This window comes from Xiphophorus hellerii, chromosome 22 (assembly GCF_003331165.1).
Source record: "Xiphophorus hellerii strain 12219 chromosome 22, Xiphophorus_hellerii-4.1, whole genome shotgun sequence".
In the NCBI taxonomy this organism is placed as follows: Eukaryota; Metazoa; Chordata; class Actinopteri; order Cyprinodontiformes; family Poeciliidae; genus Xiphophorus; species Xiphophorus hellerii.
In genome coordinates this window covers 4,672,790-4,695,731 of record NC_045693.1, presented here as the reverse complement: position 1 = coordinate 4,695,731, position 22,942 = coordinate 4,672,790, and the positions used below count along the sequence as shown (strand labels likewise).

At 39.1% G+C, this 22,942-nt stretch overlaps 1 protein-coding gene across 1 annotated transcript in view; it reads left to right on the top strand.

Moving 5' to 3' along the window:
- btaf1 (BTAF1 RNA polymerase II, B-TFIID transcription factor-associated) overlaps positions 1-18,060 on the top strand; it is a 33,766-nt gene extending 15,706 nt beyond the window's left edge. Inside the window, exons 19-38 of the mRNA XM_032553316.1 lie at positions 993-1,196; positions 2,337-2,757; positions 4,077-4,261; positions 4,339-4,495; positions 4,719-4,828; positions 5,954-6,155; positions 7,218-7,366; positions 7,455-7,607; positions 8,148-8,269; positions 9,447-9,614; positions 9,747-9,824; positions 10,684-10,813; positions 10,881-11,022; positions 12,466-12,596; positions 13,271-13,393; positions 14,260-14,412; positions 14,497-14,708; positions 15,732-15,891; positions 16,425-16,595; positions 17,265-18,060. Of these exons, the coding sequence (XP_032409207.1) occupies positions 993-1,196; positions 2,337-2,757; positions 4,077-4,261; positions 4,339-4,495; positions 4,719-4,828; positions 5,954-6,155; positions 7,218-7,366; positions 7,455-7,607; positions 8,148-8,269; positions 9,447-9,614; positions 9,747-9,824; positions 10,684-10,813; positions 10,881-11,022; positions 12,466-12,596; positions 13,271-13,393; positions 14,260-14,412; positions 14,497-14,708; positions 15,732-15,891; positions 16,425-16,595; positions 17,265-17,414 (3,321 nt within the window). The 3' untranslated portion in view covers positions 17,415-18,060. The remainder of the gene's footprint in view (positions 1-992; positions 1,197-2,336; positions 2,758-4,076; positions 4,262-4,338; positions 4,496-4,718; positions 4,829-5,953; positions 6,156-7,217; positions 7,367-7,454; positions 7,608-8,147; positions 8,270-9,446; positions 9,615-9,746; positions 9,825-10,683; positions 10,814-10,880; positions 11,023-12,465; positions 12,597-13,270; positions 13,394-14,259; positions 14,413-14,496; positions 14,709-15,731; positions 15,892-16,424; positions 16,596-17,264) is intronic.
- Positions 18,061-22,942: the final 4,882 nt, after the last annotated feature.

The window sequence follows — 22,942 nt, the reverse complement described above, 5'->3', positions numbered from 1 at the left end:
TAAAGATCTGCTGCTGCTGTAACAACCTTAGCATTTAGCTTCTATGCACCACAAATCTGGAACACTGCAAATACACCAAATCTTACCAAGTATTTTTAGTCTTGTTTTTAGTTCAGATATCTTGGTACACTTTAAATAAGACAAATTAAGTAACTTTTCAGCAACAAACAGAGGCTTGTTTTAAGTAAATAATTCCTTAATATTGATGAAAAAGTTCTTGTTTCATTAACTTCTAACGTGAAAAAGTCTTGTTATAAATGAAATAATCTGCCATTGGAATAAATAATTTTTCCATCAATATAAAAAAAATATTTTTTTATTTTGATGGAAAAATTATTTCCAAAAATTATTTGCTTTGAGTAAAAATTATTTACTCAAAGCAAGCCTCTATAAAAGTTACTTTTAAGTTACTTTTGTCTTAATTAAAGTTTACTAAGATATTTGGACTAAAAACCAGACCAAAAATACTTGGTAAGATTTCGTGTTTTTTTTTCTTTTTGTTTTCTTTTTTAATCCCTATATTTATTATCACTGCAAAAACAAAATCTTACCAAGTATTTTTTTTGTCCAGTTTCTAGTTCAGATATCTTGAGTTGTATCTCGAGTATCTGGTTAACTTCAGTTAACCAGAAACTAGACAAAAAATACTTGGTAAGATTGTGTTTTAGCAGTGAACAAACTTCCAGAAAACTGAAAACACCCAAAACACCAAGTTCCTTTAAATCTAGACTAAAAACCCACATGTTCAGAGTTGCTTTTGAACCATAATAAATAAAACAATCAATATTTTGATGTGTAACGACGGCATTTGACAAAATGTAATCCTTCAGTTGTTGAGTGCATGTTCTTAAACTTTATATTTTTATGTTTTTATGATGTAAAGCACCTTGTGGCTGAAATGTGCTATACAAATAAACTATATTGGTTGAACTTGATTGATTGGAACCAGTTAGATTTGACCACAGCCTCAAACTGTGTCTGAATCTTCTCAGGATTGCCAGATGGTGTCGTCCATGGTGCAGCCGCGACTTCTGGCTGTCCTGACCGAGCAGCTGTACTACGACGAGATCGCGATTCCTTTCACACGCATGCAGAATGAATGCAAGCAGCTCATTTCGTTGCTTGCTGAGGTTCACATAGACCTTCAAGATCGCCTCAGCAGCAGCGTTTTCACCATAGACCAAGCCAACGAACTGGTAAACCTACATTTAACATTTTCTTCATCCAGAAAAGAACAACCTGAGAGATTTTCCTTAACCAAATTACACAGTTCATCAGGAGTTGGAAAACATTCAGTTAATCATTATAAAATCATTAAGCTTTTGCTGTTTTGTGTCTGAAATATTCCAGATATTTAATTCTTCTCTTCACTCTGGTAATTTTCCACAATCCCTGAAAACAGAAGTAATAAAAGTTTGTCTGGTTTTGTTCTAAATTAGTTCAGATTTCTGCAGACTGGAGCTACAGTATTTTTGTGATTACAAATTTGGGCAAAAAAAAGAACATGCGTGGGGTTCCTCAAGGCTCCATTTTCTATTTAACATATTCCTCTTTTCAAATATGCTGATGAAACAACTTTAGATTAAAGTCAGTGTTTAAAAATATCATTATGTGTGTATGGGTCAGAATTTTCTTTTGCTCAATGTAGAAAAAACAGGTTTTGCCACATGGTTTAGAAGGGTTGTCAAAGTGACTCACATCTCAGTATAATCGATACTAAAAGGATACTAATTTGCATTAAAATTTTTATAAACTGATCCATTCTTATTTGCACAAATTGCAATTGCACTTCTTCTGGCAGCAGCGCTGCTATAACAAACTCAACTCCTTCATTCTCCAATGAGCTGCTGCTGTAAGGTCGAAGCTCTGCTAACACAGCGAGACAAGACAGAAAAAAGCTTTATTTTTATCATCAGCTTAAAATAAATCTGTTTTTAACCTGTCTCTTTAGCTGACAAGTTAAAAACAAAAGCCTTATTCCCAGTTAGTTTGTCTATGAGGCTTGGAAATGTCAAATGATGCCACATGCTAGCTATGCTAAAGCTACAAGTTAACAATGTGACACTGTTGTAGCTATTTCTGTTAAGCTTTCATGCAAATGATTTTTTCTTTTTGATGTTTGGTTTCGTGCTTTATGGGGTTTTCTAACCAATTTTCCTGCAAAACTCTTAAATTTACCATGTATGAAGGTGCTAGCCAAATAAATTAGCCAAGCAGCTAAGTTAGCTTTGATAATCAGGTATCCCATGTACTGTATGTGTTGTTGTGGGTAGAAAATGCTATATTAATCCAGTTTGTCCCTGTTAAAATAAAACTTCTTCTTTCTCGTTGCCTAGGTTACCACCATCTTCACAGAGACGACGGCAGGTATGAACGTGAAGTCCAAGCAGTGGCTGGCGCTAGAAAGCAAACGACAGCAAGCCCAGTCTACGGTGATGGAGACCAACACGGAATGGCAGCAGCTGCATCTGCGCGTCCACATGTTCACCGCCTGCGCCGCCATCAACCTGGAAGTGCTTCCCGGCAAGCTCAACCCTTTGGTGCGGCCACTCATGGAGACGGTCAAGAAGGAGGAGAACACCCTGATCCAGAGTTATGCCGCTTCGTTCATAGCCAAGCTGCTGCGGCAGTGCGCCGTCCGCTCGCCGTGCCCCAACCCAAAGATTATCAAAAACCTCTGTGCTTCGGCGTGCATGGACCCCTCGGCCACGCCCTCGTCCGCTTGTCCCGTTCCCACAGCGCAAGAGCAGGCTAAAGGTTTGGAGAGATCATTAACTAGAAAAATCAGAACATTAAAGCTGCAGTAAGGAACTTTTATAAACATGTTTTTTACATATTTGTTAAAACTGTCACCATATTGTAACAAATCTCCAATTGGATATTTTTGCTCATTTCAATTGTACGAAGTTCTTTAAACATTCTGTGAGTAAATATATTTGTCCATTTTGTCATAACTGGAGCTTTCGATATCTAGCAAGTTATTTTCGCAATTTACCGTCTATTAAAAGCATGCCCCTCATATTAGTTTCAATCCCTGCTACGGCGGGAGTGAAATTACCATAATAACACGATATCGGCTGGAAAGCGCAACGTCTTCCCTTTCAGAAACCGTTCAAATTTTTCAGATAGCGCAAAGTGTGGCGGAATTACGGTACTGCAAATTTGGCTGCGTTGTCACTGACGCGTACGGCCTGGAAGGGTTAATATGAACCAGATAATCTGTGAACATATCGATCTCTTCCACATCCTCCCATCCTATTGCTATATGCTCCTGACCAAAAACAACCAATCAGAGCCAGGAGGAGGAGCTTAGTGCTGTCAATCATCCTCATGCACAGATGGTTACAGAAAAACTGTTAATCTGCTGTCATTAGTGGCTATGCTAACTAGTCTTAGGATTCACAATAAGTTCTGCAGAGATCAGCGCCACATGGAGAATGATTGACAGCGCTAAGACCCGCCTCCTGGCTATGATTGGTTGTTTCTTTTTTAAAACATTTATTTGAATTTTTATAGGAAATATTCATACATTTGTTATATTCTTAGTAACAATAGAGATATAATTCACACACAGTCCAAGTTTGCATGAGTTCTAATGGCTCGTAAATGAATAAACATTTGATTCAACATTTAGATCAGAAATAAATGACCAAACGGATAAGAAGGCTAACAAAAAGAGGAAATAACACAAGAAAAATCCCAATTTTATTTCCACACACCAACAGTTTCTTTAATCTTATTTTCCAGAGTCACACAAATCTATATTTAATTTTCTTCATCTGAGTTTTGTATCTTTAACAAATGAATAAAATGAAAACCACACCTCCGCAAATTTTTATTGCTTCCCTTTCTGTCGCTAACATTTGTCTAATCCAAAATGCGGCACTCAGACTAACTGCTCTTTTCCAAAAGAGTGCAAAAGTTTTTTTCTGGCATGCAAAAGACGCATTGATTGGTTATTTCTAGTTAGCACTGGGAGATTATCAGAGATTAACTGTCTCATAAATATCTTTTTTTATAAAAGTTACATACTTCAGCTTTATTATGTGCAGCATTTCTGTGTCTCAATATCTAAGGAGGTGGGCTGGAAAGAGATGGCATGCATCACATGGTCAACAAAACCCAGGGGATCATCACTCTGTACCGCCACCAACGGGCCGCGTTTGCAATTACAAGTAAAAGAGGTCCGACACCGAAGGCGCCGAAAGCCCCGGTGACGGAGCTTCCTCCTGGCAGCACAATAAGCTCCGATAACGATGAGGTAAAGACGGACGCACGTTTTCTCACACCCATCAGCAGCAGATTCTCTATGAACTGTTTTCTTTCTTCTTTTTAAAGAACAAGAAGCAGTTTCTTGTTCAAAGACGAGGAGCGGAGTTTGCCCTAACGACCGTTGCTAAGCACTTTGGTGCGGACCTCAACAGGAGTCTGCCGTACCTCTGGGAAAACACGGTGGGACCGTTGAAGGCGGTCGCCAAGGAGAACCTTTGCATTGGTACGTAGGCTGTTTGGCTGTCGGCGTAGTTTTTGCAATAAACTTGTATACAATATGTTGGTAATTTCATAATTATGCAGGTTCCAGATTTTAGGCCTTCAGGACTCAAAATCATAAAAGGAATTTGAGTCTGTTTTGTTTTGTCCAGTTTTCAGTGGTAAACTCTCCAGATTGTTTCAGTATTTGTTCTTCTGAACCAATGTGTGTCCTGTTTGTGTTTTAGACAGGCAGGCCCAGCTGGAGAGAGGCGATGCGGCAGCTCAGGAATTGGTCAACTCTCTGCAAGTTTTGGAAGTCATGGCTGGAGCCATGGCGGGTGAACTTCGACCTTTGGTAAGACTGATGGTTCATTATCTCTCCTGTAGTGTCGTTTGTGATGCTACCAAGCCCCTTCTGCTTTTTAACCGGTTCTTCCTCAGTCAGATTCGTCTCTGTTGGCAGATTCTGCACGGTTCTTTCCCGTGTTTTGGAACCACTTCAAGCGATTTGATTGGTAGCATCATTGGTGGACACCGCAACTAAAAATTGGTTGTGCTAACCCTAACACTGCAAAAACATAAAATCTATTTAGTATTTCAAGTCTCACTTCTAGTGCAAATATCTTATTACACTTTTATCTTTTTAATAAGATATAGGAGCTTGTTTTCAGTAAATAAAGCCTTAACATTGGTGAAGAAGTACCAGGTTCAATCGGCAGATAAGTTAACTTATAACAAGACAATTTCCCTATGTTTTTAGTGAAATAATCTGCTAATGGATCAATTATTTTTTCCAATATTAAGGAATTATTTACTTAAAACAAGCTCCTATATTTTGCTGATAAGTTGCGTTTAAATTAGTTTAGTCTTAATTCAAGTTTACTAAGATATTTGCACTAGAAACTAGACAAAAATACTTGTTCCACTAAGAATGTGAGGAGGGGAATTGGAGCTGCTGCATAAAGTTTTCTCCCCCTTCAAAATAAGAGCATGAATATAAACCATAACTACATAAAGAATTAACAATTGATGTCTGAAACTTTAACTCAGATGTCAGATTTTACTTGATGGAAAATTTACAAAAAAGTCACAAGAAATTAATTTAGTGGAAGCTAAGTGTGCTGAATGTTTTCAAAATTAGAAAAGGCAACAAATAAGAAATTAGCTCTGTTATTGGCGCGTTAGCAGAAGCGTGCCAACCACGGGGAAGCAGATTGAATTCATTGATCCTCTGAATTTACATTACGATGGGGCAACCTGCAACACACAAATACACTGTGAGATTTTGGAGATTTTACATTCCTACCCAGTAAGGGAAACACCCTGCCAATGGAGACAACCCGACCAGACCAGAACCGGACATTAACCGGTTAAATGAGAACAGGCTTTAGTCAGAAACTTCTTGCAATCCCAGTTACATGCTGCTGTTTTTGACCCAAATATCTCCAACCATTCACCTCTCCACTCTTATTCCTTCTAGTTACTGGAACACCTACCTCATTTGTTTACATGCCTGCAGCACCCGTACACAGCGGTGCGGCACATGGCCGCGCGCTGTGTGGGCGTGCTCAGTAAGATAGCCACACTGGAGACCATGAACAGTTTCCTGGAGTCTGTGCTCCACTGGTTAGCTGCTATCGACGACTGCACGAAACAGGAGGGCGCCATCGAAGCGCTGGCTTGTATCCTTCACTGAAATCAAGTCAAAGTTTATCCATCAACCACATTTTCAACAACCTCAGCTTACTAAAGTGATTCACAGCAAATAAAACCTTTCTCATACCAGATTCGATTTTAATTGATATTTACATTTTTTTATTTCTTTTCTAATAAAGAAATTACAAATTACACAATATATTTTCAGAAAGTTGCTTTTATTCCAATGATCCCTTTTGTGAGTTGGATTACGGACCAACAGGGCCAGACAGAATTTTTGTTTAATGACGAGAATATAGTCATAATATTAGCAGAATAAAGATGCAATTTTACCAAATGCTTGTCCTAAAATTATGAGAAAAACGTAGAGAAAAACATAGGCCTGTCGCAATAAGCAATAAATCAGTTAATAAGATGGTTAATTAAAATGAGCTCAATAATTTACATTTGCGTGATTTTTTTTTTTTTCTTATGTCTACCAAAAACTGGACAATAAAAATCTTCAGTCTGCTGCTTTGCTCTCAAAATTGTCCTCTTTGGACAATTTTGTTCACAGAGACTTTATTATTTGTTTTATTTATTTTGGATATTTAAAATGTCTTCCTGTGTTAAATGTTCACTAAAATTTAAAGTTTATTTATATTCATTTATATTACTTGAAAATGGCCTCGAAACAATTTTATCTCTTATTGCGATAACTTCTGGGGCAATTTATTGTCCAGAAAAATTTACTGGGACACACTGATGTGTCACAATGTTACTCTGGTAATATTATGACTTTATTCTTGTTTTATTTTAACTTTGTCTTGAATAATAAAAAAATCTTTGTCCACATAAATGGAAGCTGTAAAACACGCTTGTGAAACAAGATGGCCGCCATGGCGTGCTGACATCACTGAACTATGGAAACCTAAGGACTGGTGAAAAACATCCACATTTTTCACAAATAAAACCTTGAAAAAACAAACATTGGATTAATCAATAAAATTGGATTTACACCAGTCAGATGTAAAGTCAACATTTAATCACAACATTTTGGAAATGTTAGTTTTTTCTGCGTGTTTGTTCCCTTAACCAACGCTCTCCAGGTGTGATGGAGCAGCTGGACGTCGACATCGTTCCCTACATCGTGCTGCTGGTTGTTCCCGTTCTGGGCCGCATGAGCGACCCCAGCGACAGTATTCGTTTTATGGCCACTCAGTGCTTCGCTACGTTAATCCGCCTGGTGCCTCTGGAGGTACGTTCTTCCGGGTTATCAATTTAAATCTTTATTGTTGGTAAAAGAACTGAAAACTATCAAATGACTTCATCATACTTAATCGCAGGCAGGAATACCAGACCCGCCGGCCATGTCAGCCGACTTGATCCAACAGAAAGCGAGAGAGCGTCAGTTTCTGGAGCAGCTGCTGGACGGCAGGAAGTTGGAGAACTATAAGATCCCTGTGCCGATTAAAGCCGAGCTCAGGAAGTATCAGCAGGTGAGCCGTTTGTCAGCTGTCTGAGCAGCAGATGAAAAATGAATTAGTTTGAAATTAATAAAGATATAAAATAAAAAGTAGAAACAGGAAAAAAGTGATTTCTTACTCACTTGGATAAGAAATAAAACGGACAGAGAGTTAAGGAGCTTAAACTACAAGTGTCATTTTCCAGAATTAGCTTTGTTGTTAGCCTGCAGCACCGTTGGCATGTCCAGTTGGATGAATGTGGACAGTTATCCTGTTGATGAAATGTATGGAGCATCATAAAAGTAAAAAAAAATGCATAATTTTCTCACTCTACTACAGTTTTACCTTCCACTAAACCTTCCCTGAATATTTGTGGATATTATATATTAACTCTTGTTTGGTTTTTTTTTTAGCGAATCCATGTTTTATTTAAAAATAGAAGTTGAATAGAAACTGAATGAGTTCTACATTACTTTGTGATCTGAGTTTTACATTTTAAACTAAATGAGATTAACTTTTTGTAGATCAGGTTGTTTGGAGATTAGAACACAAACCTGCTGCTGTGTCCTGCAGGACGGCGTGAATTGGCTGGCGTTCCTGAACAAATACAAGCTGCACGGTATCCTCTGTGACGACATGGGCCTGGGGAAGACGCTGCAGTCCATCTGCATTCTGGCAGGAGATCAGTACCTCAGGTGCTCAGTTCAGGTTTATTTAATCAAGGACAGCAGTTAAACGATGTTACATGATAAAAACAAAGTAACTGTTGCTTTGAACAAAGGTTTTGTTGCAAAGAAAACTACATTTGAATTAAAGACTCCCGTCACACACACTCTGAATTACTACAACTTCTGCATCACACAACACAGTTCATAGATTAGTGGACAGAAAAACATCACTGTATATTTTTTACGATGCGAAACACTGAATTGCCTTGTTGCTGAAATTTGCTACAGTGCGTCAGGTTTGTTGTCGCATAGCTATGATGCAGTGTTGCATGTTTGGGTTCATCTCCTCCTTCCCAGTGAGGCCAGCTGGCGGTGGAAACACTTTTCTGAATACGAAGGATTATGGGAGCACAACGCACCGACTCCTGCCGTACCACTTAGTGGAAAAGAAACAGATTTTGTTTTGTTTTTGTTAAAAGAGCTTATAAATTATCCCCACTTTCAATTTGAGCACATTTACAGCTCCCCTACTTCTTCATCACAATCTGTCATGTTGCACGTTTTCACACCTGATAGTCCAGTAAACTCGGTCCAGTTGGAGACTTAAATTTCAACAGTTGTTCCATTTTCACTGCATTATGTGAAACAAACCAAAAACTTTTAATAAAATAAAATAAAACAACTGTTGCACCAAGTACCAGTGAAGGAAATGACACAAAAGCCACAGAGGAAGTCAGAATTTATCTGGAGCCATTTCTCCTGCTAGGACTAAACTAGAGCGTTTGTTTTGGTTGTATTTACCCAGAATGCCCTGCGTTGTAGTCTACTACCTGCTTCTGGAGGGGTCTCTGTTGCGTTTGGCGTTCACATATGCATTCAAACCATATCAGAGTTCACTTCAACCAAACAGAGACAGAGGTCTGCAGGCGGACCAGAGTTTGTTTTTTTAGTTTGACTGTGCGTTCACACTTCCCCAAAAAACCAAACTATCCAGGGTAGCAAACCAGAGTTTGATTAAACACTCAAGTTTACCTGAAGCTTATAAACAAAACATCCAACTCCTGTTTCCATGGCTACAAATTCCCATAAAGGTCTGAGCTTTGTAACGGCTCTGAAATATAACTTCATTCATTGAGATCTCATTTATGAAAAATGCTTCTTCTGTCCGTTTTTGAAGCTCTGATGCTAACTTTGTGCTTTTCAGGGCTCAGGAATATGCGAAGACCAAGGCAGCAGACTGCAGCCCCCTGCCCTCGCTGGTGGTGTGTCCGCCCACGCTAACGGGCCACTGGGTGGACGAAGTGGCCAAGTTCTGCTCCAAAGAGTTCCTCAACCCGCTGCACTACACCGGACCTCCCACGGAGCGAATGCGGTGAGCATCCGTCAGCTAGCCGCAGGAGCATGACTAAGGCTTACCCTGCAGGACTGAACAAGCAAGGAAAACGTTTCTTTTTTTTTTCATAAAGCCAACACTTGGATGACTAACCGAGGTCTTGTGTTTCAGGTTGCAGCATCAAGTGAAAAAACACAACCTTGTAGTCGCTTCTTATGATGTCGTGCGGAACGACATCGACTTTTTCAGGTGAGGATCCTCCAAGTCTCTTCACATTTTACGTAGAGCAGGGGTGTCCGAACTTTTTGCCAAAATTGTAGATTCAAATGTAAAAAAAAAAAACCCCACCTAAAATCAAGCAAATGAAGTAGACTGATATTTATTGTAGAGCAAAAACTTTAAAGGGATTTTGAAATCTCTTTAAAAATATCTTTAAAATTAAAATAGTAAATTTTACTCCTTTTGCAAAAAGGAGTAAATTTCTGCCAAAAACTCAGATATTTTCTAGAAAAACATTTGAATTTCAGAAAGTCTTTTGTATACATGTCAAAAATTTTTTCCCCCTCGTAAATCTTCAACTTTTAGAGCTCAGAAATTTCCTTCTTTTTTCTAGAAAATTTCTGAGATTACTCTCAATTAGTTTTTTGGCATAAATTTACTACTTCTACTTTAATTTTGCCTGTTTGCTGTATTAAAAAGAAATGCATCTAGTTTTCTATTTCTTTTGGGTTTGATTGAATAAATTTCAGTAATAAGATTTGGGTCACTTTCTATCAAACCGTTTGCTAGATTTAGTGAAGTTTAAGAAAGAATAAAAGATGATTTACAGCAAAGTTGGCTTTTCAAGAAAAGTTAAGTTTGGTTTAAACGTGGTTATAAAAGGATAAATACTTTGTGTTGTACTTTACATTTTCCCATGTAAGAAAATTATGTAAATTATTACAAACTAAAAGTCTCCATCTGCATCTAAATTTGTATCATTTTTGAACTGCAGTTTTGGCCGCAGAAAATAGTCTAAGGGCCACAAATGGCCCCAAGCCGCATTTAGGAAACCTCTGGCTTAGAATTATTCCATTATAACAAATGTCTGTTTTTTATTTTTTAACAGAAATATAAAATTTAATTACTGCATCCTGGATGAGGGTCATGTGATCAAGAATGGGAAAACCAAACTGTCCAAAGCCATCAAGCAGCTAGCGGCTAACTTCAGGGTCATCCTGTCGGGAACGCCCATCCAGGTGAGTCCTCAGAGGAAGCATCGGCTCCCCCTGGTGGATCCACTGAAACCTTGCGCTTCCTCTGCAGAACAACGTCCTGGAGCTCTGGTCGCTCTTCGACTTCCTGATGCCCGGCTTCCTGGGAACAGAACGCCAGTTCGCCGCTCGCTACGGGAAACCCATCCTGGCCAGCCGCGACGCCAAGAGCTCATCCAGAGAACAGGAAGCTGGTAAGTCGTGTTCCCAGAATGTAACGGTCCAACGCAGCCTGGAACAATAATTCAGGTTGAATAAAATGACTGAAAGGTTGGAGAGGAGAAGGGGAAACGTTGTCTAAACCTACCAGCATGCCTGCCGGCCTTCCTTCTTTCCTTTTTTCCTTCCCTTCTGATTCCTGTCCTTCCTTCTTGCTTGCTTTCCTTCATTCCCTTTAGGGCTGTTGTAAACAAATATTTTAGTAATCGAGTAATCTATCGATTATTCTTACGATTAATTGAGTAATCGGATAAAAAATCTAATAAAACATAGGTAAATCTAGCATAGCAGCAGTATTACTATCACATATCAACGTCAGTCCAATTTTTCAGTTGAGCTTCCCTAACAATAACTTTTCTGTAGTTTAGAAAATTAACCTGAAGAAAATTATACAAAACTCTGAAATTATATTCAGTTTAATAATAGACAAGCCCACAAATACTAAAAAATGTCTGTAATCCAGGTTTTTGTTAATGTATTCATCTTCAGTCAGTTTAATAGATGAACTCTCACCTTGCCCAGACATTTATAGCTTTGTGTTTATGTTAGCGACGGGATTTGACTCCTTCGTTCGTCACACACAGAAACTCATCTACCAGCTACGTGCCGCCACCATGAGCTCCGCCACACATTTGTTGAGACCGGGATGATATGAAATAAATTTTCCGGTTCGTCCGTAAAGCTACACTTAGGTTAATCATCTAATGCGCAGCCGCCCGCAGTGTTCAGTCTATCCGCTCACCTGCATAAATACACCTTTAGCGCTCGTTCGCTCTGAACACCGGCCACCAGGCAGCAGCTCCAGGAGGAGAAAAACTGCCGTACTCCAGGCATCACGCCAGTCATTTTAAGGATGCATATTGGTCTCCCGAAAAACGACAAAGACCCAGACATTATCATGAATCAATAAAATCCTCCCAGGCCGAACTTGAAAACTGGACGTTATGCTGCTAACGCTTAGCTTTCGTCAACAACTCAGGCAGAAGTGAGCAACACAAGTAATAACCCAGCTGGAACACAGTGCGCTAAATAAACATAAATTAACAAAGCTTCGAGGCAGATAAATTTTCCTGGAGGAATTTTAATTATCGAGGTATTCGAATCACTCAAGGAATCGTTTCAACCCTAATTCCCTTCCTGCCTTCCTTACTGCTTGCTTTCTTTCCTTCATTCTTTTTCCTTTTTTCCTTCCTCTCTTCCCTCCCTCATTTGCTTCCTGCCCTCCCTCGTGTCCTTGCCTTCCTTCCTTCTATTTTATTCTTTAGAAACTGAATTTGTTTATAAATTATTGTTTAATGTAGAAATTGTGAAATGTCATCATGAATGTTGTAGAGAAACTTTTACATTTGTCTTTTCGGGCTAAAATTTAACTTTATTTTCTCCGTTTTAAACTGCTGATGCGTTTCTCCTCCTGCCAGGCGTCCTCGCCATGGAGGCTCTTCATCGGCAGGTTCTGCCGTTCCTTCTGAGGAGGATGAAGGAGGATGTGCTCCAAGACCTTCCTCCTAAAATAATCCAGGACTATTACTGCACTCTCAGCCCTCTGCAGGTACGTGGGCTCTCTCCGTTAGTTATTAACTTTTAAATACTTAAATGTAGAATCACTTAAAGAAATCCAACATGTTCCACTACCGTTCTAGGTAATAGAAAGAGCTGAAATGTATAAAACAGCAGCTGGTGTGATTTGGGGACCTCTTCAGGCCAGACTGAAGATTGCAGTGAACAGAAAACTGGTTTTTGTCCCATTTGGGACAAAAGTCTCAGATCAGCTGGAAAAGCACCTGGGAGTTAAACGCGAATTAGTTTTCAGGTTGTTTCCAGCAGGGAAACGAAATCGTCCTGCATATTTTAAACATCTTCGATTAAAATAAGTCAGTCCTTAGAACCCGACCGGCTGCTTACTTTCCTTCTTTTCTGACTTCCTTCCTTTTGTCTTTCTGTCCTTCCTTCCAACTAACCTTCTTTCCTTATTTCCTTTTCTTGCCTTCCTTACTTCTTTCCTTCTGTTCTTCCTTCCTTCCTTCCTTTTTTTGCAGGAGTCAGGGTTGAAGGATGCGTTCAGATATCCGGCTGTTCTTAACAGACTAACATTTATTCTCTTTATTTGTTTCCAGTTGTTTTCTCTGAAGTTCTTCATTCTGTTGCCTTCAACATGCAAAATGTCGCTTTTTCTTTTTTGTTCTATTCTTGTCTGATCTGTTAAAACCCTGAATGCTCTCACAGGTTCAGCTCTACGAAGACTTTGCGAAGTCTCGAGCCAAAGCCAGCGTGGAGGACAGCATCTCTGCAGCCTCCGGTGAGGAAGAGGAGAAGCCCAAGCTGAAGGCTACGGGTCACGTCTTCCAGGTACCGAGACTTTTTTTTAATGCAAACTTCAGTTTGTTTATTGTAATAGACATGGGATCAATATCAATAGAAAAATTAACGTTTTTATGGAACCTGATCATTTCACTGGAGCCTGTTCCAGAGCCGCATGGCATTCTGGGGGATGTAGGCAGAGGAAATATTGGAGAAGAAGTTTATCAAACTGAATATAGACCCGAACCTTAAAGCATTTTTGTATGTGAGAATGGTCTAGTCGAAGTCCAGATTTAAATTTAATTAAGAATTTGAACTTTAACTTTCAAGTCTTGCAACGTCAGACGCTCTTTGACTGATCCTGTCCGTTCTTTTTCTTGCAAAGATTTTCATGCTTTTCAGATCATTACTCTACAAAAATTGTCATTTTCCTTTACGTTTGTGAATTAATCGTATTTATCATTTATCTTAATTTATTGTCATAAGAATTTTGATTTATTGCTGTCACAATAAATTCCAGTTAATGTTTGAAACTTCAAAACTGTCCGTATTGTTGGGATTGTTAGATTTACTATTTCATCCAATGAAAGTATCAGTAAATTTGTCAATATGTGACTAGTGATACAAATAAACTATTTTTGTGACTGGTGTCCTGAAGAAGTGGGAATATTTTTCAAGTGCAATGCTTGTGTTTGTCTTCTGTGACCACAGTTGCTGTCATGCAGCCATAGTGTTACCTAAAAAATAAGCAATAATTGGTTATCTTCACGTTTATCGTACCACAAAATATTGCAGTAAAACTTTAAGTCCAAATCGCCCACCATTATTTTCCTACTGCTCCAGATTTGAGTTGGCTGCTGCATTGTGTTGCTTTCTGTTGTGACCGCGCTGTAACCCGACTTCCTGTCCTTAAGGCGCTGCAGTACCTGCGGAAGCTCTGCAACCACCCAAACCTGGTTCTGACGCCGCAGCATCCGGAGTACAATCGCATCACGGATCAGCTGGCGTGTCAGAACTCCAACCTGCGTGACATTCAGCACGCGCCGAAGCTCTCTGCTCTCAAACAGGTAGAGTGCTGAGGCGCCGTTAAGTGTTTCTTTTTATTTTTATTTTTTATGTCGGTGCGGTTCTGACGTGCTCTCGCTCTCCAGCTGCTACTGGATTGCGGTCTTGGCGGCGGCGGAGGAGCGGAAGGCGGGACGGAGGCGGTGGTGGCGCAGCATCGCGTTCTCATCTTCTGTCAACTGAAGAGCATGCTGGACATCGTGGAGCACGACCTGCTGAAGCCCAAACTGCCCACCGTCACCTACCTGCGGCTGGACGGCAGCGTGCCGGCCGGCCAGCGCCACTCCATCGTCTCCAGGTACTCCACCTGCGTCAAACATGAGGCTCTGGGGCCAAGTCCGGATCGCAGCAGCTTTTTATGTGGCCTTTCTATCAATCAGTACCTCCAGTTTTTCACAATTCTGCAAAAATCCAAACAAACTCAACACATTTTCTTGTACAAATCCCACTTTATTGTAAATTTTCCATAAAAATTGTCAAAAATCATGTGTAAGTGATTCTAACTCCCACCTGCAGGTGACGGTAGTTCTTACCTTAACAACACTGCTGCCTCAGTATTACTTGCGTCAAGTTACAGCCCGTGATCAAAGTGGCGAGTAACAAAAAGTCACCTTTAACATCATACAGAAATGCAAATATTTAGAAGTTGGCACCAGAAAATTAGATTTTCATTGCAAAATATTAGGGACTATTTCATGATCTTGATATGATCCAAAATGAAAATGAGTTGCATTACATCAATTAGTTCCTTTAGTCTCACAATTCTGAAAAACATAGATTTTAGTGCACTAATGAATAACTGTTTATCTAAAATAACTGTTTATAAAATTATTGGGTTCAGTGATGCCAACTTCCACCTGCAGGTGGCAGTATTTCTTACATTTACAACTCTTCTGCCTCTGCATTACAAGTTACAGTCCGTGATCGATGTGGCGAGTAACAAAAAAAATCAAGTTTAACATAATACAGAAATGTAAATATTTTTAATTTGCACCAGAAGATTTGTGTATTTGATTACAAAAACTCATAAAAACAATCGCAAACTCCTGGAAGGGTTGATCAGTGTGAAAAGATGTAAAATATTTAATATTAAGAAGTACTTATTGAATGCAAAGACAGCTATTCATTAATATTTTAAGAGTTTGTTAATGTGCTTTATCAATATATTCTGGTGCAACCTGCCCTTTAAGAAGATGCAAGATCTTAATATAACCCAAAATGAAATGAGTTTGACCCGCCTGAGGTAGAAGAACAAATCCTCAGTTTGTTGATGGGTTTATAACTAAGGCTGATCATCGTCGTCTTCTTTTCTGTTCCTCAGGTTTAACAACGATCCCTCCATTGATGTGCTGCTGCTCACCACCCATGTCGGTGGTCTGGGTTTGAACCTCACCGGCGCAGACACTGTGGTGTTTGTGGAGCACGACTGGAACCCCATGAGGGACCTGCAGGCCATGGACCGTGCCCATAGAATAGGACAGGTACTGCTGCGGGACGCTTTATGACCTCTCATAGAAAATTAGAAAGGGGAGAGACGTGACGTTTGTACTTCCATTTCAGTTTCTGCTGCTTCTAAAAACCTCCTAAGCTCTTTAAAAAAGCACCCAGCTGTTTTTTAAACAATAAGTTAATGTTGCCTAGCAACAAAAGTTGAGCTCCAGTATGTTTGGTCAGCTGGTTTTACTGCTGTAGGTGCTGCACAATGGCTGCTGGAAAAGACAAGTGTTACAATCCAGAGCCTCTTGCTGAAGTCGGGTTGGTTGTGCAGGAGGCTCCACTTCTGCTTTTCACGGTTGTACGGTTGTATAATTTCACATGTTTGCAGACATTTTTACGTGCGAGTGACAAGATGCCCTAAAACAGCTAAAGTCTCGTCATCTAAGATTGATTTTTGTGCAGAAAATGTAAAGAACAAGTTTTGTTTCGCCCATTGACCTCTCCTAGCCTGTTGAAGGAAGCATGAAGGGTCACCTCTAAGGTTCACCTTCTACATCCTGTCGTCTGTGTTGTGCAGAAACGGGTGGTGAACGTTTACCGGCTGATTACGCGAGGTACGCTGGAGGAGAAGATCATGGGACTGCAGAAATTCAAGATGAGCATCGCCAACACCGTCATCAACCAGGAGAACACCAGCCTGCAGAGTATGGGCACAGACCAGCTGCTCAACCTCTTCACTCTGGACAAGGTGACTGGAGATGGAAACACATTTGCTGAATTTGTTCTGATGTGACGTAGCGAATCACAGTCCAAACCTCCGGCGCAGAGGGGAGGGCTGTCAACCCGGAGCAGCCGGTCGCTCCAGAGTGGGATGGGAATGGTAGAACATTGCCATCCACTGGTGGTGGTCTGTGCCTTACCAGAGAATAGAATAGAAGTACTTTATTCATCCCAGCAGGGAAATTACTTCGCAGTTACAGCATAGAGACAAGACACAATAACAACTACCACTGAGTAGTAGTTGTAGATATAATAAAAAATAAAATGCTATGAATTGTAAAAACATAAAATGCTTTTTAGTCCAAACCTCTAGCTTGGAGAAGATGACTCCATTTTTCTGAGATGTATAGTCCTCTACTTTATGTTTATTACAGCCATGCATAGCATCAACAGCTGAAGAAATCGAGTTGATTTGTTCCACAAGGGTAGAAAGTGAGACTTTTGACACGTCTCTGCAGATCCCGCATATTCTGGACATGAACTGTTTAGACTTTCACATTCAGATTAACACTACAGAAACTGTTTGCAAAAACAAGACAGTTTCTTTCCCCAGTTTGTTTCTCTGAGTGTCCAGATGAATATTGTCTAGCTATTTGGACTAATTCATCCTTTTGGTTTTGTTTCTGGATTATTTCAGGATGACAAGAGTGACAAAGGAGAGCAGTCGTCATCGACCTCAGGGAAGGCGTCCATAAAGTCTGTGTTGGACGGCCTCGGGGAGCTGTGGGACCAGCAGCAGTACGACTCGGAGTACAACCTGGACAGCTTCATGAACTCGTTGCACTAGCACTGTTAGGACTCCGTTCAGTCATCTACAGGCCAAGCAGGACCTGGCCAGGAGGGGAAAATAGTAAAAATGGATCAGGGTTACAGTAGAAGTCAAACACAACCAGATCAGGAACTGTTCGTACATTGTAATGCTCTTAATTTGAAAGGTCTAGAGTTACAGAGCTGCTCCAAGACTCAGTCCTCTTCCTGAACTTTTTTTTTTTTTTTACGTTCACAGTAAGTGAACCCAACCGTCACAGACCAGTAAACCAGAGCAAGCGACAAACATCTCCAGTGTTGAATTGCGTCGTCGTCAGTGGGTGCTGCTCTCACCTTTCAAGCACATGTATTATAATTATAGCTCTAATTTATAGCCGCGGCAGCAGAAGCTCGCTCTTTTCGCACTTCACCTTCCAGAGGATATTCAGTGTTATCTGCTAATGCAACATGTCACAAAGTCTTAAACTGAGCCCTGCCTGTCAGCGCTTCTCTGACCCACACGGTTTGGATCACAAAGGGAACCCAGGTGGCTGAGACGAGCCCAGACTGGTACCTGAAAACTTGGCCCAGTGTTTTAAAAAGGAACTGTAGACTTGTACATATTTCTCTAACTGCTGCTTTTTCTTTATGATAGTGGAATTGTAATAAATTCTGCAAACCTTGAATGTTGCCCTTTTTTTCTGTTTGTGAAAGCCATGTCAAACTTAAGGCCCGCGGGCCAAATCCGGTCCGCCAGGAGTTTTCATGTGGTCTGTTACAGAGCTTACAGTTGTGCTTAAATATAATTTTACTAATCAAATCAGAAGGTTTATCGGTTAAAATTACATCAAGGTGAAAAGATGTTTAATTTCAAGAGGTTTTCATCAAATGCAGAGAACTTTCCTCCTTCAGCTCCTTCAGACTAGCCAACAGCAATTAGCAAACACCTGCTGGAACTGTGCATCTCCTGAGCTCATTATACGAGCCACTTATTGAAATGCTCATAAAAATGCTCCTAAAGGGTTAATAGAGGAGCCATGTTGTGATGACTTCCTGAAGGCGGAGCTTCAGAAAGGGCAAGCGTTCTTAAAGAGACAAAGGCCCGATTTTAAATCAAGAAGCAACATGTATATACATGTTGCATGTACAGTGTATATATATATTGTTGTTGCGCAACACCCCCCCCCTCCTTTCTGTCTCTACTGTCTCACTCTCTACTTCCTCTTCTGAGAGGGGAGATGTGCTACCAGCTCTCCTTCTAACGGGTTAATTGAATTTCCTAAATCTGCCGGGATTTACCCTGTCCAGGACTGAAGTAAACTCTGTTTAAGCTGGTTTCGAGAAACGATTCGCCTGGTTTTCTGACGGCCTACATCCAGGTGTCCCACCCTTCTTCCCCCTGTGAATTAGCCAGACTGAGCAGCCTACAGCCAACTAGTTTCACAGAGCACACCTGTTAACGGTCGCTCGTTCTCTATTTTACAACTTGCATTTGTTATTGAACCAGGTAGGTTTTAGTGACTCGGGCGAGTCCCAAGGATGACGTTTTAAATTTGGGCTACCAGCAACCTAAAAACATTTTAAACTTTTTCCTCTCCAGAATCAAACATCATAGCTATTTTACAACCATCAAAGAACTTTAAGGTGACTCATTAACTGAATGTCCACAACATCTTTTAGATTTTCTTTATGCTAAATATTTTATTAATAAGGCATTTTTGCAAGGGTCAGTACAGCTTAATTCAGTAGCAGAAATAATCAAATAAGTAAAATCAATCATCTAGTCTGTCTTTCCCTACTGCTGATACTAAGAACTAAAAAAAAGGGAACCTTTGAGAGAGACGGACGGAGTTTGGCGTTTCGAACCCCAGACCTGGCTTGATGATGAAGAAGGTGCTGCAGCAGGAGGAAGATGTTGATCGGCGAAGGCAGGAATCTCTGTAGGTCTGATGAGCTTCTTCTCCGCATGGATGGTGAGGTCACACAGGACTTGGTGCTGGCAGGAAAAAAGGCACCAGTTCTTCTTCTTTGTCTTTGCCTTTGTCTTTATCTTCATCTTTGTCTTTGGGGTCTGAACCCAGCCGATGAGAGAAGTGCGATTTGAAGCCACAGGTTGTGGGCCTGACGGGTTGGTCTCCATGAGAAGGACAGTCTTCGGCTCCGTGGCCCCGGCTCTTCTTCAGCTGCAGAGTTCTTTGTCCATCTCTTGGCTCGAAGCTGCCCGGAGGATCCAACGAAAGGTTCCTCTTTTGCACCCACCTTATATAGGGTTTATCCACCCATTTGGTGCATTTTCATTGGCTGTCTGCTTAGACAGATGACCTCACATCCATCACTGTCCTTCAGACATTATGTCCTGAAGTCTGTGCTAATGTCTCAGAGTTGCTCAACCTCATATGTCCATTGCCTGCACAACCTTTTACCTAAATAAGGCGGTGATCATCTCTGCTCTCCTGTTAGTTCCCCTTTTTCCCTTCCTTTCACCTTTCACCTACTATCTACCTACAACATATTAGTGATGTTTAATTGCAGTTACACCTTTTACACCATTTCAAGTTCAATGTCAAAATCACATTTATTTTCTTTAGCTTCTCTGATTTAGCATTCATTTATAATTTTATAACCATAACTTATATCACATTTATTTTCTTCAGCTTCTCTGATTTATCATTCATTTATGATTTTATAACCATAACTTATTAATTATACTTATTATAATCCTAATGTGAGTTATTACAGATGTTTTTCTGAAAAGAAACCAAGAATAATACATGATTCTAATTATTTAATACTAAAATTACAGTTACTTGTTTTTCTTGTAAGTGTTCCCACAAATGTTCGTGTAAATATTATTACAAGTAAACCATTATTAATATAAGTATTTTACTTTGAATCTTATCAAATTACTCAAAATGTTTTAGATTTCATTCTTTCAAACTTTCATGCTTTAAAATAAGGAATAGTCTCAGCTATTTTTATAAATCTGCAGGCTGGAAACTTCCTCTTTTTCCAGGAAACCTGCTTTTCCTGTTTAATGACTCTCTCTGACTGACTATGATTTCTTATGATTAGATAGAAAAAAGTAGAATTAAAGCAAAGTTTGCATGAGACAAAACAACACACACAACCAGATTTATTTTATTGACACTTAAGTCTACTGCTGGGCCTAGATGTCACTTGAGTGATTCATTTTAAAGATAACTTTATTTTTTATTACTGCTAAACTAAAATCTCCAGCATGGGGAAGTGGGATGAGCTCGGATTTTCTTGACAATATATATACTGTACTGTATATATATATATATATATATATATATATATATATATATATATATATGGGATTTTTAAAACTAATGTTCTAAAATAGCTCTAAGTTCCTGGAACATAACACCGCCCCTTTAAAAGAAGTTTATCAATACTTTCTGCCACAACCATCCCTTTAAAGATGATCTTTATTTTAACCTGCCCTAAAACGAAAAGCATTCACTCTGTTGTTTACATTTATCTTTATTATATCTTAATATATTGGTACCTATCTTCTTATGCATATTTTATGCTATTGCAACTGTTAAAATATTCTGTTTTTGCTCATTTGAAAATCTCAAGAATTCTGCTAAATTCAGCCGAAACATTTCTCTCTTCTCAAAGCTAACACCTTCCGCCTACTTTCAGCTAGAAACTCAATTCAAAGTTTAAACTCCTCACGAGGCTTTAGGCTATCTTCAGATGATTAAACTTTTTGATGTCTGCTATAGTTTTTTTTTTATAAATCACAATTTAAGTTTTATGGATTTTTTTTCAGGTTTTCAATAATGTAATTCTTCAGCTGCCACATTGCGCACCCTCTTAACTGATGCTTTTATTCAATTTTCATGAACAAAACTCTGCTATTTGTACAAATTTCAATCTACAGAAGTACTTAATGCCCCAAAATGTAGCCACGAGTTTCTGCTTTGAGGAAATATAAGCATCATTGTTGCAGGTTTTATGGTTTCCTTTGAAACACTTCTTGAGCGCAGTGGCCGCTAGATGGCAGTGTCTTCCATTTGAGAACATGAACGTATCAGTGAAATTTGTACTGGAAATTTGTACAACCAAAATAATAGAAAATAGATTAATTTATTAAGCTTTAAGCAATGGAAAATAAGCTCTATGTGTAATTTTTGTGGCCAAATTCTGTCATAAATGTATTTATAATGATTAGTTATAGTGTTAGCTTTTTTAAATTTGAAAAACTAGGTGTCATTTTTTTTTCCAGTTTTAATTAGGTTTTTTGTAGACTTTTTTTCCTTTTATTCCCTCCAGTTTTGGATACTTTCCAGCAGAAAATATATATATATATATTTTAACTTTTGTACAACTACGATGCAAAAGCAAATGAGGTGGATTAGCAGAGCTAGCCAACAACTGATGACATCGTCCAGGACAGTGGTTCCCAAAAATTTTCTGGGCTCCCCTATTCAACCAGACATAACCTATACATGTACTTTGTTTTCAAACTCCACTGACGTTTATTTCACACTTCTGGTTGTAACAAAACTACAAACCCTCTTTATTACAGTGAAACACTTTTGTGTAACTGTTTTTTTTTATTTTTATTATTCATCCATACCGCTTCCCCCCCTGCAATGGCACTGCGCCCCCTCTAGTGGGCGCGCCCCACACTTTGGGAACCACTGATCCAGGACATGACACTATAGAAATATAATCTGTGCTGCCCAGATATCTAGCTGTTAGCATATCATGATAGTCATGAATCACACAGCAACAATCTTCAGTCAGAGGCCTTTTCAGATTTGTTGCAGGACTGACTGCTACTGGAGTTCCTTCCTTCAAGCATCACAATCGACTTTTTCTTTAACATTTAAGGAATTTGATTAAATAATTCAATATTTTAGTTTTTGTAACATTAGCAAATTTTTTTATTTGTACTTCAGTATTGTTTTATTCAATTACAGCACAAATATTTTTCTTTCTGCCAGTTTTCCTTTATTGCCCATTCATTTGTTTACATTATAAACCACTTATACATCACCAACCACCAATCTCTTCCTTTGAGTAGTTTTTTTGTTTTTTTTGTTTTTACTTTTGTAGATCATTTTCACACTAATGTAAGCATCAGCAAGTTAACACATAAAGCTCAGCATTTCAAGAAACAAGACAGTTTAGTAACAATAATACAAAGGGATTTTTCAGCTTCCAAAAAAAAATTAAATTAAGAATTAGCATCATAAAATTAATTTATCCAAAGTAAAAATACAAAATAATATTAATGACATGACCCGATATGAAGTCTGTAAAGAAACAAAATATATGAAATTAAAAAAAAAGTAAATATGTTTGAATTCCTCTTTTTTTCTGCAAAACTCTTAAAAAAAGAAAAAGAAAATTTCTCAGTACAAAGGCTACATTACTACTGGAAGGTACTAGCAGGTAGAATAGGTAAATACACAGTAGAAAATGATTTTAGTGGATCACAATGCTTGCAATGAAAATAATTTCGCAATAAGATTTTATACCTCTTTTTCTCGTTTTCTTCTTTTCTACAAACGGTACAGAGTATTGCAC